At 37.9% G+C, this 21,589-nt stretch overlaps 1 protein-coding gene across 1 annotated transcript; it reads left to right on the top strand.

The window, feature by feature from the left end:
* Positions 1 to 7,892: 7,892 nt before the first annotated feature.
* On the top strand, positions 7,893 to 20,831 carry LOC139716389 (angiotensin-converting enzyme-like). Its single transcript, XM_071627939.1, has 11 exons — positions 7,893 to 7,975; positions 8,662 to 8,805; positions 10,574 to 10,759; positions 12,054 to 12,151; positions 13,007 to 13,179; positions 17,045 to 17,271; positions 17,688 to 17,832; positions 18,312 to 18,410; positions 19,019 to 19,141; positions 19,931 to 20,103; positions 20,688 to 20,831. Exons 1-11 carry the CDS (start codon positions 7,903 to 7,905, stop codon positions 20,762 to 20,764), a joined length of 1,518 nt encoding a protein of 505 aa, XP_071484040.1. The 5' UTR covers positions 7,893 to 7,902; the 3' UTR covers positions 20,765 to 20,831.
* The last annotated feature ends 758 nt before the right edge of the window (positions 20,832 to 21,589 follow it).

The following is a 21,589-nucleotide window of genomic DNA, read 5'->3' on the forward strand; positions in this document are numbered from 1 at the left end:
TTGTACTTGTAGTCATCATGGTCATTAACATTACGCATATTAAACATGAGAGAGACTGCACTGCAGTGTCGACTGCTACGACTGTACGCACGTAAACTAACCTGTAAATTATCCTACGTAGGTTGCAGCCAGTCCCCCGAGCAGCTGAATCACTTCGTTCTGGTCTGCGATTTCACGGTCTCCCCCACTCAATTTGATCCACTCTTTGGCACACAAAATAGGTTTCGTCTATCTTAGGTTTGTCATGGCCGTGAAATTTTCAAACGTCATCGATGTTACATGCATAATAACGCATCTTAAAAGTTTCGGCAGAGCAGACGACGTAGACGCGTCGACAGGCTCACAGGGGGCGGCCATTTTGACTCGTAAACGATAATTCTCGATTCGGATTGGATAACATACATCACATGATCGTTCGCGAATGAATATCGTACACGGCAAAGTGTACATATTCAGCTCCTCAGTGACAAAAAAGTTCACTGTTTCCCCCTAAATTACCAAAATACTACAGGAGGGTTTGTGTCGAACTTTTTCCTGTAGCCTTTTTGGTTATTTGTTTACACGTAGCTGTGGAGAAATTTTAGTGCCGCAGTTGTCGGAACGAAACAAGCGAAAAAACCAGCTCACCCCATGGCCTATCGCAATCGTTCATATTTTTTACTCGAATTGCACCGAACTGAATAATAAAAGATCGAAAGTTGCAATATCCTGTTTCCTGTGTTATTAACTCTTCTTTATTTGAAATATTACTTGAACCAGTTTTCAAGCCTATATTTTGATATTTTTTTTAAAGGCCTAGCGTGATGAACCGAAAATCACGACCGGTTCGTCTCGGCATAATACCGCATTATATCCTTTTAATCGCAAGCTTTATTTCTGTATGTGCATTCATGTATAGAGTCGGTGTGTATGATCCATACACAGGATCCATTAGTGTATGTGTGTTGATGTTTGTGGGTGAATGTACTTGAGTGCGAGCCGATAATCGGAACTGCCTGCCTTCAGTCGAAGCCGATATTTCCTCTGTGCAGTGAAAGTATCTTGGCATTGCCTCACCTTGCTCTCAGGCATAAAACAACTATGGCGCTAACTCTGTGCCTCCTCGCGATACTTACATTGGCTGCAAATGTCCAAGCCATCGCCCCTCATGGCGACCAGGGAGGGGGAACTGGGGGACGGGTTGCTCGGGAAGGCAACACGCTGCAGGATGCGATAGATTTCTTGGAGGAATACAACGCTGAGGCAGGGGCTGTATTTTCAAGGCAGATAGAAGCGAGCTGGAATTACGACAGAAATTTGACTGATGAAAATGCTGAAATTAACGTAAGTGACGTTCCTTGCTTGATACGGTAACGAACCGTGATTAAACAGACCAATTAAATCTACAACGTATTAATCTCTAAAGTCTCTCATAATACAAGTGAAACATAAGATGTGCTTCAGGATTGCTTCATTTCTTGACTCTCATTATATCAAAATAGGTGGATGATGTTTTACTTTCCTGTAAAGACAAATGTTTGGGTTTTTTAATCTTTGTTATGGATCATTGTGGTCAGTATGGTTCCGTTTACAAGGTAAAAAAAAAACTGAATAAGCACTGACATTGAATTGTACTTGAGTATCTCTCTCTAATCATTTCCTTCCTTGTGTTCTCTCTCTCTCTCTCTCTCTCTCTCTTTCTGTCTGTTTATCTTTCTGTTGGAATATTCCACTAGACACACATAGCTTTGATAGGAATTATGGAAGGTTTCATATATTAGTATCCCTTGTAAACACGTCGTTGTTTTCAAATCAATGTTTAAATGCAGCAGGTGAATGACTTCTGTCTTGATAGCCAACCTTTACCACAATGCATCTGATTGCGTTGAATTATATATCACTCAGAAATGAAATGAAATGCATTCTTTGCAAGGGTAATTTTGTTTTCGTACAGTGAACTTGTAAGAGGTCATCAGAATCTCTTGAGCTGGATGAATGCCAAATGGCTGTGATAAACGGACCGAACATTATGACGTGTGTTACTGTGAATTAAATCGTCATCAAATCACTTTTGAGTCTGTCTCTCTCACTCTGCGGGTGCGTGGCAGATGACGGTTGTGACCTTTAAACCAACTAGGAAATGCCATTCTATTCAAATCCAACAGATCGAGTACTATGAAAAAAAAAACATTCATTCAAATTAGATGAAATGTAAGAAGCTTCTTATATTTCACAGTTTTACATGATTCGCGAAGCAGTAAAATCTTTTACAGTAACATTCTATTAGCTAACGCAGAAACATCATCCCAAAAACTTCACGTTACTACATTTTCTATCAATCAAACGAGCAAAATATGTTTTGGGTTGTAACGATTTGACAGTAACGAATGTCACCAAGAATTGATTCATAGTTGTAATACTTGCAAAAGAAACCAAACCAAGAATATCAATATGTAATACAAGTAGGTCAAAGCGCCTGGAAGTAGGCTACAAACTTTCTACAATGATATGTATTGCAATTTGATACATCTGAAATGTGTGGAACAGTTGTCCTCTCTGCTATGTTGTGCGATGTCAGATAGCCATGGCACAGTATGTAAAGCCATGAGGTTAATTAATTTTTTAAAGAGAGTAGTCCGTGATGGCAGTCTGTCCAAGAGCTCTGACAGAAATTGTTTCATGGGATGACAGTGTTTGAAGATTATTTCTTATACCCCCGTCACATTTATTCGGAATCAGCACGAATCAAGCAGAACCAGCCGGAATTAGATATCTTCCAAATTCGTGCCACATTCGGGAGAAAATATCAAATTCGAACAGTTTGGTAGGGAATGTTGTTCAAATGCTTGGAATGGACTTCGAATCCTTCTCGAATCCTTCTTGCACATTCCGAATGAGTTAGCTCTCGAATGCTGCTCGAATGTACTTGGACCGCTGTATTCAGAATACTGTAAAGGCCGTGTCACACCATTCCGGGCAAGCTACGCGGGCTTGTGGCGAGGAGGTAGTTTCCAGCACGTAAAAGATTTTCATCAGGCGAACAAGAATGTTTGCAATTTTCATTCATGCCTTGTCATACCGTACGGGGGAACTTCTGCGGCTTGACTTGCGGGGAAATAAATTTACTCCCCGAAGCTCTCCGCAGTTGGTCCGCACCTGACAGTATCTAGCGCGTAGTTGCCCGGAGGTGCTCATGCAAGTCCGATTTAACCGCAGCCAAGTTTTGAGCATGACCAAGACTTTTTCCGGGTGAGTCGCGGGAATGCCCGTAGAGGTCCACCCAGAACGCCAGTAGGAGACCCTTAGCGGCAGTACTTCCCAGGCAATTCCCACGCAAGTACTTCGCAGTCCCGTATGCAGCCAAGATAATGAAATTATGTGAGATTTCAGCCATTCCATTAGAGGAATTCCTTCACTGAGTTGTCAGCCTCCACGCGACTGGTACAAAGGTCACACAGTATACTCGCAAGGATAACGCGTCCAGCAAGTAAGACACATGCGCTGACTCGCACAAATCCTTTTCCGCCATCAGGAATGTCCGGTATGCTAGAAAATCCCTACACGTAACAAGCCCGAGTAGCTTGCCCGGAAAGGTGTGACAGGGCCTAAACACGGTTGCGGGTAAAAAAATATGCGTGCGCACCTCCGGGCGACTACTTTTGAGATACATGCTAGGTACTGTCATGTGCGGATCACCTACGGGGACCTCCGGGTAGTCAAAATTGTTCTTTGCAAGTCGCACGCAAGGCTGGTGTGACACGGCCTTTAGAATGGGGTCAGAATCTTTAATAAGCACTTCGAATGCCGCACGAGCGCGGTTCGATTGCTGCTTGAAGTCTGATGGTCGGAAAGCGTCCAGCATGCTGTACAAACTCATTTCGAATGCTGTCAGCACGTTCCATACAGGAATGGCTTTTTACCAAATATACTTTGAATGTTCACGGGTTCAAACAGAATGTAGCCCGAAAATTTAGAATGCACTTAGAATGTACTTACAATGCAACACGAATGTCCCGTGCGTGTCAAGAATGCCGCCGGAATGGTCTCCAATAGCGTATAAAATGGTGATTTTCACCAGTCTCAACCCGACCATATTCAAGTTCAAGTTCAAATTTATTCGTTTTTTCCACAATATGCAAACATAAATCTCACTTTCTTAAGTGAAAGAAACAATGCATACTATTGTACAGAGAAAACAACAATAATAAAAAACTAACAGTAGCGATACATTACAATAGTTGCTGAGGTAACGAAAGTGAATAGTTGTCAATAATATGCACTGTGTGAAAAAGTATTGCTATGCTACAGATTGCTGTCCTCCAGCAAGACCTTCTTGACAGAGAGTGTCTGGATGGGCTAGTTACCCCTTGGGCAATTACCCCAGACCTTTTGCCGTGACCCTAACCCTACTCCTAATCCCGAACCTAATCCTAACCCTAACCCAAACTCTAACCCTAAAGCTAACCCTAATCGTAATCTTTACTCTAACCTTTTCACTAGCCAGTATTTAACTGGGGTAATCATATGAGCATTTGAGCATTTGAGATATTTTGGCAGAATTTGAGGTGCAACACCGTTCCGATTCTCCCTCAAATGAGATCAGATTGTTTCAAATAATGTTAGAATGTCGTCAGAATATTTAGAATGCCGTAGGAATATTTAGAATGCAGTCAGAGTCCAGTTACAATATATCATCCCTTCGAATAAAAATCGATATTTCTCCACTTCGAATGCTCCTCGAATGTTTTAAGCATGCTTAAGATATTCGGGCTGGCCAGAAGAATGGGCCCGAATGTTTGGAACGCACTCAGAATAGCGTCAGAATTTTTAGAATGCACTTCGAATATGCAGGAAGGCAGAAAGAATTTTCTGTTCTGTCACCATCTCTATATTTCTAACTCAACACACACACACACACACACACACACACACACACACACACACACACACTCACACACACACACGTACACAGGCACACTCTTTCTCTCTCTCTCTCTATCTATCTATCTATCTCAATCACACCTCTCTCTTTCTCTCGACCATTACAGTATAATATATTGAGTAAGTTGTCCACGTGTTCGCGTAAAAATATCAAAAATAAAACAGAAACCAAGTTCATGTTGTAATCACTAACAGTTTATTTTGGAACATTTGAACACTTGAACAAGAGAGAATCGCGGGAAAATTTGTGTGCCGAAATAAACTGTTGTTGATTACAGCATGAACTTGGTATACACTATATAATTATGTCAAACGAGATAAAGAAGAGGCGGTATAGACGTAGCTTTTGAACGGCCCAGAGGTTTAGCAGCTGAAGACACACCTTTCACACTCACTATATATATGTATATATATATGTGTATATATATATATATATATATATATATATATATATATATAAGTTACGTTCTCTCACGCCCTATTTCTCTCTTTCTGTGTGTCTCCCTATCAGTAAATAGATTTGATTTCCAGCGTGATGACAAAGGGTTAGCGTATACAAAACACATGATCTGAAATCTTACTCTTTGTTTGATGTTTGAGTTTATTTGAGTTTATTTGAGTTTATTTATAACAACAACATTTTATGTACAAGAAAGTTTGAGTACATAATGGCAATTTAACACTCCACTTTTGTGTCAACATCAGCATTAATACATAGCGTACATAACTGTCTAATAAATCTAGAATAAAAATCTAGAATAAAAAAAAACCTGGCAACGCTAGGGTAATAATAATGGCAGGGCCCTCTGGCAGAGCAGTGGTAACACTGAAGAGGCTACCCTGGGTAAATAAGACATTATTGTTATTATCATTATAAAAACATATCGAATATATAATGAATGATTCAAACTATTTATCAAAAAAGAGCTTCATTAAACATACAATATATATACAATGGTAATATATAGTACACAATGAGTTTGCTGAAAGAACCAAGTGATAGCACAGGTGCTAGTGGGAGTTGGTCCTTTAACACGTAATACATAATGAACAAATGAATTGAAAATGTTGTTATAACGTTATTGATTTGTACTACCATGGCATTGTCAATACAGATTTGATGTGTTTTGCTAAATTGCTTCGGAAATTCCTGGTATTGATTATCCTTACAGTTTTTGGCAAAGCGTTCCACAATTTAACTCCTAGAAATGAAAGTGAGAGTTGACCATCCATAGTTTCACATTTTGGTAGATAAACAAGCCTTCTTTTTGCCCCTCGTTGAATAGGAATATTGAATACTTTGACAATATTCTACTAGATCATGTGGCATATTCCCTTTTGACAAATCAAATATAAATGTACAGATGGAAAGTTTATGTGATTCAAACAATGCCATGTCCTTTACTCTCAGTTTTTGGAACAGGGGATCAAAATGTGTTTTGAGTGGACTGAAGGTGATAGCTCGCATGGCCATCTTCTGACTAAGACGAAGGCAGTTTAAATAAGATTTGCTTGTACTCCCCCACACTTCAGTTCCATCAGTATGTAATGTTGGACTGGATAAAATATTTGTACAGGAGAATAAGTGTATGTTGGGGGACACAGTGTTGTAAATTAAAAGAATACCAACCCTCCTTCTTACACATTTATTTCCAGCTTGTATGTGACTCTTCTAAGTCAGATGACTATCAATGCATATTCCAACAAAAGATGCCTCATTCACTCTACTAATGACATCATCTGATAGTTTCATTGTTCCATTCACAATAACTTCTCATTTTTTACTTTTTATAATCATATAATTTCTCTTTTTCAAATTAATTGTTACTTTATTAGAATTGCACTATGCACTCTTGAATTTTTCCTTAATGCAGATTGATGATCCCTTGTCAACTTCCCTCTGTCCAAAATTGAATGTATGAAATATATTTGAATCATCAATGAAGTTAAGTTTGGTAGGTCGTATAAGAAGAGCGTTGGCTAAAGAACTCATCCTTGTGGTACACGGTACACCACACTTTGAAGTATTATGACTACTGACTGTTTCCTTGTAACATGTTACTTGTGATCGATTCGCAAGATAACTCTCAAACCATTGTAAGGGTTTGCCGCGAATGCCATAAAAACTCAATTTGCTTATTTTCTATTCATCATTGATTGTCAAGGAGCACGATTTCTTGTAAAGCATATAACAAATAAGAACTTTTATTGTCATATAATAAAAAACCACAGCTGATCAACGAACCTGCCTTCCGCAAATTTGTCACTTAAGCATTTTCTTCCCAAACCCTGTCCATTTGTGTTAGAGTTAGAGTTGTTTGTTCTGTATGAAACTGTGGGATATCATGAGAATTAGGAAGCGACTTGAACTTTGACATGTTATGTATTAGTCTCCCATCGGTCCTCTGGCTTCCTGTATTAGACTCGTGTAAGCCTGGTGACGTCACTGTTTGACAAGAGATCGGGGCAACGGGCCAGAGAGTTCGCCAGCGTCATGGATACTTTCCCCGATGACGTCAAGCGTCAGCTAACTTTTATCGGCGACATCGGCACTGCTGCCCTCGACAACCGCACCGTCGACGAAGTAAGAAAGAAATAAAAGCTACATCTAGAAGTCATAAGTGGGAGCAAAGAAGTAATATGGAAGTGATATATATATATACATATATATATATATATATATATAATTATGTATTATATAATCATTATATCATTGAAGATTGCACCTCATGGAGGTTGCATGAAATTCAGAGTTGCAATAAATACGGATGAACCTGCAGTCAACCGCGTGAACTTGTTCCGATACCATGCCATTACGAAATATTTGCTTGAATATAGAAGACCATGCTTATCATCAAGGGGAAAAAAAAGGAAATACTTTAGCCTGACATCAAGCCAATGATACAACATAACTAGCAAAAGACCTCGTGAACGGAGTTTTATTTTATCTTTCTTTATTAGTTTCACAAGATATTGGCGGAAATGAGTAAGATTTACAGCTCGTCAGAGATATGTCGGCCTAACAAACCCTCGGAATGTCTCCGGAAGGCTCCAGGTAAAATACTCCATGTAATGAGTTTAACAGCAATGTAACATGGTTGTGAAACAAACGTTGAGTTTGAACTCGACAAGAAGGAACATGATTACAATTTTGGGTAATATCCATTGTGATTCAGACAACAAAGTCGGAAGAAACTTTGGGGTAGCACGTAGAGGTGATCAACATTATTACAGCAACCGATCTTTGGAATATAGATGTGCGTACAAGATACCCAGTATGCAATGATAACGCGTTGCGTGTATCAAGCACTATTGGAACTTGAGGTATTCAAGTTGGTTTAAGTAAAATCAGCTTTTATGGGAAGACGTGGAAAAGAAGAGGTCAGAATATAAAGTACTTGTGAAAATATTTTATTCACTCTAAACATCACTAGTCTTGTAGTACATAAAGGTTGAGTACTCAACTGCTTTATCCATGCTTGTTATCTTCTATAATATAATGTTATAAGACAAGCTGTGTTTATGTATGTTATTATGTTGTGTGGAATATACTTTTATTTCGTTTGTAATATGCGAGTATATTGTTTGGAGATGAAAATAAAATGTATGAATGAATGAATGAATGAAAGAATGAATGAATAAATGAAAAATGAATAGAGATGGGACGTTTTCTTTTCACCATCTGCTTAGCGGCTATTAGATGGTATACTGTAATTAGTGTTTGCCGGGCTTTCTTCATAGGGTTGGAAGTAATCATGTCCACCTCAACTGACTGGGACGAACTGGTGTGGGCGTGGAAGGGATTCCGCGACGTAGTGGGCGTGGCTAATAAGCCTCTCTACGAAAGATATGTCGAGATTATCAACGAGGGAGCAAGAGCAAACGGTATGCAGACATTCACCATCACGTTCACGTGTTCAAATTATGTGACATCCAGGGAGTCATTTTCGATTGCTGCAACCAGCCTAGAATCAAAATAATTGTTGCCAGGGCCATTCTCACATAAAGTGTTCAATTTCAGTCAGAGTAAAACCCAAAAATCAAGCACGAAATATTCGTTCAAAACTTGTCTTTATATAAACAACAACACTTGCTGGATAAGAAACAAAACACGGTAAATTCCCAAAGGAACGCATTTACAATGTAACAATGGCACGAAGTTGGGCATATATTTCTCTATATAACTCTATGACAGATACGTTACCGATAGGACACAGCATGGTATAAAAACAGGTTTACATCAATGTATATCTGACTATTTGAAACTGAACTTCACCCAAGAATGGCATCTGATCCTGTACAACAACACCAATTGCCTTTTTAAAGTAAGAATAAAGACAAACTCATTATATACTCTGTCTTTTCGCTGCATTGATAAGGAGTTCACGCAAAATTTGTATATATTTCCTACCTTTTTTCTTCGCTTGATTTCAGTTAGACATGCAAAGAACAAAAACGCCAATATATTTGATTAGATTGGTTTCAACTACATGGATGGCCAACACGACCAAAAATGACCATCTTCCAAAAGGCTTTATTGTACACTTTTGGAACAACAATCTCGCAAATGACCACATGTCCATGGTAACGTATCTGTTTCTGCATCTTTTTCGTAACTGTCATTGATATTGATACCTCTTTTAATGAATGTGCTCTATCTGTTTTTGAATTGAGCTCAGAGCAGGAAGAGTAACACTTTCAGTCTTCAATTACTATCAAATTTGACGGTATCAAAATTCAAAGGTATTGTGAGTATCTGTATATATCAGAACTGTACATTTATCCAATAATCTAATTGTTAATTTTCCGTAAATTCTAAACTATGTGTTGTGAAGAGCTCAAATTGTAAAGGCACACAAACAGATTTAAAACAATGTTACAATTATATTATTTTGCATGGTTACAAACTTTGGTAAATGACTGAATCACCAAAGGAAGTTTTTTGATAATCTTATCATGGTAAAGTATCTGTTGCAATAGTAACTTGTCGTATATTGGCCAATGTTTCTTTGCATGACCTTGATGACATAGAGCTTGTTTTATCAAGCCATTTAAGATGTGATATGGTGAAATTAATCATATAAAGTTTATACTTTCTTGTAACTATCGTCGTGGATGGCAACAAATAATTCCAGTCTTGAAAGATCTAGAGTACTGGATATGTGACTAGACGTGGGCAATGTAATTCAATGTATTGTATAGTAACGTTGCCTCGTGACAACGAAATACTGTAATATCCCTAGTCGTGCGGTGGTGTTATTTTTTTATTCTTCAGCGCACTCCCGTTGTAGCGAACATAATTATAACAAGATTTCATTATAAGGAAGTAAAAATTCTGGTCATACAAAAAAACAAATATCCTCTGTATGACTTATATTATACGTTGCTGTTCAGTTATAACGAAATCTCGATATAACGAAAGAAAACCGCCTGTCCCGAGGTATTTGTTATTACTGAGAGTGCACTGTACTAAAATGACTCATAAAGGCAAGAAAGACGGAGCAAGATGTGCGTTCAAGGTAGTTTCTACTGTGATCATTCGTCACCTTGCCGTATTGTCTGTGAACATGTGTATCTGCCAGGCGTCTTGTTCAAAAACCCAGTGTTGCTTATAGCGATTTGGCGATCTTTATGACGTGTTATGTATGTACAGGATACAAAGATCAGGGTCACTACTGGAGAGCGCAGTATGGTGAGGATATCGAAGATAAGGTCCAGGAACTTTACGAGGCCATCCTACCACTTTACCAACAGCTCCATGCTTACGTCAGACGCAGACTGCATGAAGTCTATGGAGACAATATCGATGTCACTGGTTACCTTCCTGCTAATGTCTTAGGTAAGGTATGGACATTCATGCACTCGTGCATTTATACATGTACATTCATTTATTAATGTATATTCATTCACTAATGTCCAAAACAAAACTAAAGTGAATTGATCGTATAATCGCTTGTATATACTTTCCAGATACAAGAAACAAAGACACGAGAAAACACTATCAATCAAACAATGATAAGATTGCTTCCTCGCTTGTTGAAAACTTTACCTGTGACATAAAAGTTTGAAGGTGCACTAAAATTAAATACTAGTAACAGTAAACGGGTGTAATGTGCCTATTAATTAAGATCAAGTTTTGTATTAAATAAACGTGTAATGAAATCAAAAGAAATACATTAAAGTGTGTGTGTGTTTTTTTTTTACAACGTTGTACCGACTAAGCAATGATAACTTTATAGGGAAAAAAGGTTCGCTTATTCATTGTGCCCTTTGTATGCATATAAGAAAATAGAAGACGTGTGCGGTAGTTTTTGGCATCATCGCCTCTTCCGAGCTGCTTGTGTGAGATCAATATTCCTGTTTCTTGAAAACCTTGAACAATTTAAGAGGAATCATACTCATATAATATAGTTCGTTTATTTTCATTCCATGGATTTAATTAAACTTAAAGATGATGTGGCTCTGCAATTTAAGCCAATAAAGGTATGTATACCAGAAGTGAATTGTTTTATCACGCAGGATATCGTGCTAAATGTTCGGTCAACACATATGAAATCACAAGGTTGACGATCTTCGGTTTAAATTTTGCTCTGCCACACAATAATGATCATTATTCAATTCAAAACTCTTTTCTTGATTCCCTCTAACCACCTCAAGCTTTGATGCCAAGGAGGGAAAGTGACGACTTTTATCATTGTAATGATTCCTATTTTGCACTTTAACGAGACTTATATATCCTAGATAGTAGGCCTACATGAAAATGAAGGACAGGGAAAAGGGATAGGAGAACAGGAAAGAGTAACGACAAAATCCCATCTGGAACAAGGAATGATATGTACTGAGGCGTAATATCCTCTGTAGATACGTGCATCAAGATAAGCCCGGGGAAAGAGATCCCACTTCCTTGATGAGGTCATGCCAAGGCAAAAGTATGTCACAAGGACCTAGAGATACACTATTAAGGTTATACCAACAACCGGTAAGAAAACAAACTTGCACGTCATGCAAATTGTCCTTTCCCTGAGAAGTCTACACATCCTGTACAAGTTTCATCAACGGTAATGTTTCAACACTCTTATGACTACAGAAATGCAGAATAGATGATGTCATTTTTATCTTCCCAAATGTCCTAGGCGATATTTGGGGTCGCTTCTGGGGAAATATCTACCCTCTGGTGGTGCCCTATCCGGATAGACCTAGTATTGACATCACTGAGGCTATGGTAGAACAGGTGAGATATACGTCAGGGCCTGCAAGTCAATATTCATTATGTTTTTGTAGGTAGAAGGGGTTGCGTGACATACATGTATATCAGGGTCATTACACCATGACAATGTCTAGGAACGCAGGAAGATGAAAATAGATGTCTGAACTTGAGCAACATTTCAAAGTTCAAAAGCATACACTTTGCTCAGTCGACCCTGCACGGATTCGCACTCGTGGACTTTATTTAAAAACACAATGACCGATGAAACAAACTAGGACACCCTTTCCTCTTGTTGGCACAGAATCGTGCAGCAACATGAACTATAGCTCAACACAGTAAGAATTCGGTCGTTGGCATCGTATACCACTTCTGACAAGAAATGATACAAACAAAATGTCACATTGACAATGATAAGTAAAGCCGAATCTCTTTCCAAAACTTTGAGGTCAGGTATGAGCTGACGGGGGCATTTTAGTTATCTTTCTTCATCTCAGGGGCTTTGTTTATGAACATTTTCAGTCTCAAATCCTTGACAAAACCCTACAGTTGAAGAAAAAAAGAAAGGAGAAATATATGCGAGGCACGTTAATTCGCCTTGTACTAAAGGGTCATGTATGGTACATACTTAATCACAGGTGTCTCATCATAGAGTGCAAACGTAGTCATACCGATATTACTATGACTGTGTAAGATATTGAAGTCAAAATTGGCCACAGCTTGTGTTCATTTACGGAGCAGTCCTTCATCCGTTTTGAGTACAGAGCATGCGCGTTATTCACGGTTGAATTGTTTAACCCCTTCGTCCAGATTGTTGCGTTGTACATCCTATTCTCCAAAGGGTTACTCCACGTATTGGTTTCATTTTTTTTTTTCAATTAGGGCTACAACGTCACTCGAATATTCCAAATGTCTGACGAGTTCTTCACGTCGCTAGGATTAATTCCCGTGAATGATGCATTCTGGGAGAATTCTATGCTTAGCAAACCAGACGATGGCCGTGATGTGGTGTGTCACGCGTCTGCTTGGGACTTTTACACTGGCGACGATTTTCGGTAAGATGAATTTCAATCCCTGACTGGTAGAAGAGTCTGTTTCGCATCTTGGCACAATAAAGTTCATCACCTTTTAAATCAGTGTGTCAAACGTGTCTCTTTCTTTCCATTCATGTTCATTATAATACTCTCACTGCCTCAACGCAAATGAAAAATGATTTAAGCATTCATAGAAGTGGGATATTTGCATATTACTATTCTGCCGTAGTCTAGACTGCATTTGACAATTTAGAAAATTTTGCTTATAGTGGAGCGGCATAGCTTGAAAAATTAGAGGAATTGTGCATTTTATGATAAAAGCACCAAATTTCGCACACATGTTGACAATGACATTTGAAATAAATTCAGATATTGGGCCATCGTAAATAGCGCCCTCAGCGGCCTTGGCAGCCATTTTTAAAAATGGCCGCCATAAAATGCCATTTTTCATAAAAATTTTAAAATTTCAGAAGGGAAAATCAATAAGATTTTGCAAATGAGTGGGAAATAACATTTAAGATAAATTTAGATATTGGGCAACCGCAAATTTCACCCTCAACGGCCATGGCAGCCATTTTTCAAAATGGCCTCCACAAATGCCATTTTTCGCAAAAAAATTAAAAATTTCAGAAGCGAAGATCAGGAAGATTTTGCAAACGAGTGGGAAATAACATTAAAAATAAATTCAGATATTGGGAAATCGTAGATAGCGCCCTCAACGGCCATAGCAGCAATTTTTTCAAAATGACAGCCATAAATGCCATTTTTCGTAAAAATTTACAAATTTCAGAAGGGAAAATCAATAAGATTTTGCAAACGACTGGGATATAGCATTTAAAACAAATTTAGATATTGGGCCATCACAAATTGCGCCCTCCAACGGCCATGGTAGGGATTTTTCAAAATGGCCGCCATAAATGCCAGTTTTCGTAAAATTTTACAAATTTCAGAAGGGAAATCAGTAAGATTTCGCAAACGAGTGGGAAATAACATTAAAAATAAATTTAGATATTGGATCATCGCAAATTGCGCCCTCTAGCGGTCATGGCAGCCATTTTTTTCAAAATGGTCGCCATAAATGCAATTTTTTATAAAAATTAATTTCAGAAGGGAAAATCAACAAGATTTTGCAAACGAGTGGGAAATAAAATTCAAAATAAATTTAGATGTTGGGCCATTGCAAATTGCGCCCTCAACGCCAATGGCGGCCATGTTTAAAGTTGGCTGCCATAAATAACACCTTTTTCTCTGAATTTACTAATTCCAGAAGGAAAAGTCAATAAGATCTTGCACTCAATTAAAAAATCTCGTTTGAAATATATCTTGCGCCTATGTATTACATTATTGTAAATAGCGCCCTCAATGGCCATTGCAGCCATTTTTCAAAATGGCCACCATGGATTCCATTATTTTTTATTACCTGATTTCACCAAAGGAAAAGTCAATAAGATTTTACACACAATTTGAAAATTATGTTTGAAATAAATGGTTCAAAATTTTCGTTTGAAATATATCTTGCGCCTATGTATTACATTATTGTAAATAGCGCCCTCAATGGCCATTGCAGCCATTTTTCAAAATGGCCACCATGGATTCCATTATTTTTTACTTCCTGATTTCACCAAAGGAAAAGTCAATAAGATTTTGCGGACAATTTGAAAATTATGTTTGAAATAAATGGTTGTATTAGATTACTATAATACTGCTCTCAACGGCCACCGTTGAGGGTGCACTTTTGGATTCCAAAATGGCTGCCATTGTCATAATCATTTTGTTTAAAAATGGTAATTTCTGACAGAAAAGTTAGCAAATGTGTGCATAAATTGAAAAATCATGTTTAAAATCAAACAATATGTCTAGATTGCATTAACTCTAGAAATTGTTCCTTCACAAATTTTCAAGAAGAAAAAAATGCTAATTACGGCAATTTCAGACATTTTCCAAAATGGCTGTCATAGATGCCATTTTTTTTTTTAATAATGAAGATGTCCTAATGCCGGAAGAAGACAATAAACATTTTTTTTTTTGCGCAAGTTGACAATTACAAACAAAGAAGTTTAGACATTTAGCCATCATAAGCTGTGTTCTCAATTGCTATTTAAATGGCTACAATACACTCTTCTTTTTTCCATCAAAAAGAAAAAGAAAAAAAAGAAGCAGACATCCTGGCGGTCAGCATGGCCCTTGAGGGCGCCTTCTAAGAAGACCTTATACTTAGATTCATTTTTGAGCATAATTTTCAACTTGTTTGCAAAGTCTTATTGACTTTTCCTTATGACGTCAGCAAATTTTTGCAAAGAAACGGGGGGGGGGGCATCCATGGCAGCTGTTTGAAACTTGGCTGCTACGGCTGTCGTTGAGGGTGCACTTTTGGATGGTCTATTATCAAATTCAGTTTGAATGTAATTTTTCACCTTTGTGGAAATTCTGCTTGACGTCTGCAACACTTTACGAAAAAAAGACATTCACGGTGGCCATTTTGAAAAATGGCAGGAATGGCCATTGAGGGGGCAATTTGCAATGGCCCAATAACTTTACTTTTCAATGTAATTTGCCACCTGTTTGCAAAATCTCGTTGGCTTTCCCCTCTGATTTCAGTAAATCTTTTCGAAAATAATTATGGTGGCCATTTTGAAAAATGGCTGTCATGACCGTTGAGGGCGCAGTTTCAGATGGCCCAATATCGAGATATGTTTTAAATGTCATTTCCCATTTATAACCAAAATTTCATTGACTTTTCCTTTTGAAATTAGCATTATTTTAATGAAAAAGTGACACTTATAGTGCCCATTAAAAAAAAAAAAAATTGGCTGCCATAGCCATTGACAGCGCAATTTTCAATTGCCCAATACCTGAATTTATTTTGGATGAAATTTCCCGCTTGTTTGCAAAACAGGAAAAAAAATGGCTTTCCCTTCTGAAATCTGCATCTTTAAACAAAAAATGGCATTTATGGCGGCCATTTTGAAAGAAATGGCCACCATGGCCGTTGAGGGCGCGATTTCCGACGGCCAAATATCTAGATTTATTTTGAATGTAATCAACATTTATGGGCAAAATCTTATTAACTTTTCCCATCTGAAATTTTCAAAATCATCGAAAAAGTGGCACATTATTAGACAGATGGACGTTGAGGGCGCAATTAACGATGGCCAAATATTTAAATGCATTTTGAATGTAATTTCCCACTTGTTTGCAAAACCTTACTGGCTTTCCCTTCTGAAGTTAGCAAATATTTTGAAAAAATGACATGTATGGAAAAATGTTGATAAATATTTCGAAAAATGGCTGCCATGGCCGTTGAGGGCGCTATTTCCGATAGCCAGATATCTAGATTTATTTTGAATGTAATTTCCCATTTGTAACCAAAATCTTATTGACTTTTCTCTCCTAAAATTAGCAAATTTTACGAAAAAATGGCATTTATGGAAGCCATTTTGAAAAATGGCTGCCATGGACGTTGAGGGCGCTATTTTCGATGGCCCAATATCTAAATTTAATCTCAATGTTATTGTCAACATGTGTACGAAATTTGGTGCTTTTATCACAAAATCACAATTGTTCGGCTATGCCGCTCCACTATTAGCAAAGTACACGTACACCACCGGCAAATGTGAAGTCGAGTCTGAAATTGTGTAGATGGAAATGAAATACTAATGAAATACTATTGACAGCATCTGAGATACATCTCCATAATTTCATCATTTATTGTCAGGTTTAAAGGCAAAAAGATAAAAGGTATGTTCCTGGATGCACGCGACGGACTGGACAAAATGCATACAGGATATTACTTAGAAACACGAAGGTCAGAACTATTCATTATACCATCTTGATTGATAGTTTGTTGTTTTAGTTGTGTTTGTTGTTTTATTGTTCTACTGTTCAGTATTGCCATGTGCACGCTCATCAGAATGGAGGATTTCCTGGTAGCACACCACGAAATGGGTCATATTCAATATTACCTGCAATACAAAGATCTGCCAATAGCTTTTAGAGGAGGAGCCAATGGGGCCTTCCACGAGGCCATCGGGGAAGTTATGTCCCTCTCCGTAGCCACGCCCAAACATCTGCGGGAAGTTGGACTCTTCGAGGGATTGGAAGAGGGGGATGACGGTAAATTCTGCTTTATAAACCATAGAAACAGCACTGATTATATATCATGAGTGAAGATTAGACTCTTATCTTATCGTTGCGTGCGATTTTAGGACATTGTTTATACTGAATTCGTGCATTTGATGTTGGTTTTTTTTTTCAAGTAATTGTTCTTATTTTTTTCTTTTGAATTTTTCTGATAATTACGCCCTCATTTGAATGAACATATGCACGCTGCAATTACATGGATAAAGTACGAAGAATATTTCAGCCTCAAACAATTATGTTACCTAAAGAATGGACACTTATAAGTAAAGAAATGAAGATGATTAGGAAGAAACGTATAAGACACAGGTGAAAACCATCTTATGAGACTGCTTGTAAAATAAATCATGCATGCAATGTACATTGTATTATATCATACTACATTCTGTTAGAAACTGATATCAACTTCTTGCTGCGGATGAGCCTTGATACGATCGGCACGCTGCCTTTCAGCCTCGGGCTGTCGACCTGGAGATGGGACCTAATGAGAGGAGATTATGACGTCAACAACTCCATGGCCAGATGGTGGCAAATCAAGTCAGTTCCGTCACCTATCATTATTATTATCATTATTGTCAATATCTTATCAAGATCACCATGTTTGGTGTTTGCTGTTCAGTCCTGCTTTCTGTATTTCAATTTAATGTCTCATGGGCATTGCACTGAATTCCTGCAAATCGTATTGTCGTCTATTGTGTGACAGTGTTATCCTTACACTAATGTCGATGCGTATTTGAGGTACTTTTCTCATTTCACATTGCAATGATTAGTGATGGCTTGAAACAACGACGTAAATCGCTACTTTTTTGTCGGTATATACAGTCATGACGGATCATGTAAGAATATTGATAAATATAATCTGGGCTGTATCTATCACTTGTCAATCAGAACAAGACTGGTTGGGAACGTTCATTAGGCTAGTACAAGGGTCGACACAATTTTGTTATGACGAGAAACAAGGAATAATCAAAGGTTACAATTAACTTTTTAACTGATAGCCTTATTGTATCTGACAGGCGTGACGTTGTTGGCGTGGATGCACCTGTTCCCAGAACAGATGACGATTTTGACCCTGGAGCGATGTTCCATTTCATTATCGACTATCCTTTTATTGGGTAATTCTTTCATGTCCATGTGTTTTATAAACGTTACTTTTCATCATTTTGTGTAGAATGTTTTATCCCATTTTCATTAATCCTCGTATTACCATTGAATAACATAAGGAATTTCCACCCTCCATTTTGTATTAGTTTACCGAGTTTTTTTTATCGAATGTCATCTTCGAATGAGACAAGTGTGTTTACCATTGCCATGCTTTTGTCCTGTCAAAATTGTCTTGCGTCGAAATGTGGGAATGTGTGACATTATATTGATTATTGTGTACCCAATGTATTACTTGTGTATTAGATAGCTGAGCATGGATCGCAGAAAATTTCCATGAATTGATACTTATTTGAGAGAAAAAAAACCCGGCATTTTGTTCGCAAATGTTTCCCCTCGCTGTATGCCCAAATGTTTGATTATTAATACATTTACCAAAATCAAACACATATACTTCCCTTGAGAAAAGGTGAAAGTTCCAGAGCTTTGTGAGGCTGTAGTCGTCGTGGAACTGCGGCGTATAGCTTTGACAGATGCCTGTCTGTACATCATGGCCGATACTTCAGAGGAGAGCAACGATAGAGGAATCATTTGTTCTAATCACATTCCTTTTTGTCTACAGATACTACATCCGCACAATCATCCAGTTCCAGTTCTACAAATCACTGTGTGAAGCAGCAAACCACACTGGTCCCCTGCATACGTGTGATTTCTATCGATCCAGGGAGGCTGGAGAAAAGCTGGCGTAAGTCAAGTCGTTTTGGTATCGAACAGAATAAAAACGTCACAAGTGGTGATTGAAAATCACGAGTGATGCTTGAAAATCATGTCTAAATTCATTCAAGCTCAATCGCAAGCAGTAGACTTTCAACATTTATATTACTTGAAAGATTTATTTTCACCTTTTCCCATTTTAGAAATTTTACCAGCCAGATGGGGCAAGTAAATTTCATAATATTGTAATTTTTACTTGCCCGACATAAGACTTCACATGCCCCGGGCAAGCGGACAACAGCTGGTGTGGAACCCTGGCTGGTAATAATCGCAAAGCTCAAAGACCCTTGCATTGACCATTGACGCTCTCGGCTTGGCTTTGCAGCGCTTTGGTTGTGGGTGTCAGTGCCAACAATAGCGTGATGGTCTCAGCAAATGGTTAGCTAGTTCTGTGTTACTTGATAACCCTGTCCTAATGGCTACCACAGATAATTCACATGGAAGGTATGCGTTCCTCTAAAAATACTTAACCAGTTAAAACAAAAGAGATAAAAATAAAAAAATGAAATGAAACAGAAATATTTTGCGCCCCCCCCCCCCCTTTACGGAATTCCTGGATCCGCCCCTGCTAACCATATAATTCAATTAAGGATATTGGTTTTTGATGTAGGGGATTCCCGGTAGAGAATGCTCTGATCTCATGGTTCAATTTGCAATTTCAATCAGCTCAAATCCTCCCTAATTATCCTAGTTATTAAACTATATTATGCAATGTCGCAGCTTCAAGGAGTCTAACCTGATGTTGTGTCTTACACCTAAGGAGCATGCTAAGGTTGGGGAAAAGCAAACCCTGGCCTGACGCAATGGAAGTCATCACTGGGCAGAGGGAGATGTCAGCTGACGCCATTTTGGAATACTTTCAGCCCCTCATGGAATGGCTGGAACGGACTAATGCTGAGAATGGGGAGGTGATCGGCTGGCCTCAAAGTTCAGGTTACTGTTACTTTATTCTCGTAGTCTCGTTTTATACATATATTTCTGCTCAAGACATGTCGGTATCCTAATCTTGTGAGTCAGTGTTATCACAAAATAAACTAAAGTGTGTATGTGTGTGTGTCTGCGTGTGTGTTTTCGAGCGAGAAACTTCTTTCTAAAATTGTAAGAAAAAAAGATAAAATAAATACTTCCAAAAAAAAAATCAGTGTTCGTACATTACGATGCACGGTTGTTTTTTTTTTTCGTTTTCCATTGCATTTTTGTGCATTAAAAATATATTAATACAGTCTGCACAGAGACAGAAGAATAATACTGGTGTCTAATGATTGATTCAGAGTTTTGAAGAATACCTTCCATGTACATCAATTATAAGTTGATTTGTAAATCAATTATAAGCTAATTTATACATCACGATGACGAGTATAGTAATCATATCATCCTTTCGAAAAGATGGGGGAGACATCGATGTATATGCGTTTTGCATATTTCTGAGACTTATTGCATGCTTCTAATAACAAGACGACTGCATGATTGGACGACATATCATTCAAACATATGTCATTTCCTTTGTATACCCGCAGGCTCATCCGCAGCTGCTCCTGCTAACTTATTTTACACTCTTATGATTTGCGCCTTCATTTGGTTGCTCCGAGGATAGGTTGATGATGATGACGTCATGAGTCATCCTTCCCTTCACTGACTAGCCGACACAGCAAACCAACATGATAGACCAATATGATTATGAAGATTTGAATTATGCTTAGTTTAAAGACTTACAATACTCTTATCTCAAAGTGTTTTTTTATTTCCGTATAGCATTGTACCTGTTTATTGCAAATATAGAGTATTATAACAGAACATAGAACTATATATTTTGCAGAACTGATAATGCTAAATGTGACTGTGAATAACAATTATTTACATGCAGTCATCTGTAAATCAGGCCATTGTGTCCTGAAGGAGGAGAGATACACCCGTTACATGGCGTCTTGTTGAGTCATCGAAAATATGAAATTGCAATCATTTTTGTCATAATGGTGTAATAAGCGTTATGCTAAAGTGACATTTTGTTCATATCTTTTGTTTCAGTGTATTATTCTCTATCATCATACCCACAGTGGGGTGCATAATGTAAATCATTCTGGAAGGGCAAAAGTAAAAATGGTTTGAGGGTGATTTACAATAAAGTCATCATCAGATGCATTAAACATAGGTATATGAAATATGCTTACCAATGAATTTATCAAATCATTTTAGTGTAATTTCTGTGAGTTTGAATTAAGCTTCATATCGATTGCAAAAATAACGCTTGTTAAATGGTTTGTTGTCTCTTGCTATATCTATCGGTAGGCTGGATTCGGAAAGCTGCTTCTCAAAGAAAACACAGAGTAATCCTATTTTTCCCCTGCGAACTTGAATGAGGGTTGTTCATTGAGATGTTTTGTCTGCATCGGAATGGTCTTTGATCTCGTTAGCACATTTC

This window comes from Diadema antillarum, unplaced genomic scaffold (genome assembly GCF_040938485.1).
Source record: "Diadema antillarum isolate AM-2024a unplaced genomic scaffold, OU_Dant_1.0 scf00000065, whole genome shotgun sequence".
Lineage (NCBI taxonomy): Eukaryota > Metazoa > Echinodermata > Echinoidea > Diadematoida > Diadematidae > Diadema > Diadema antillarum.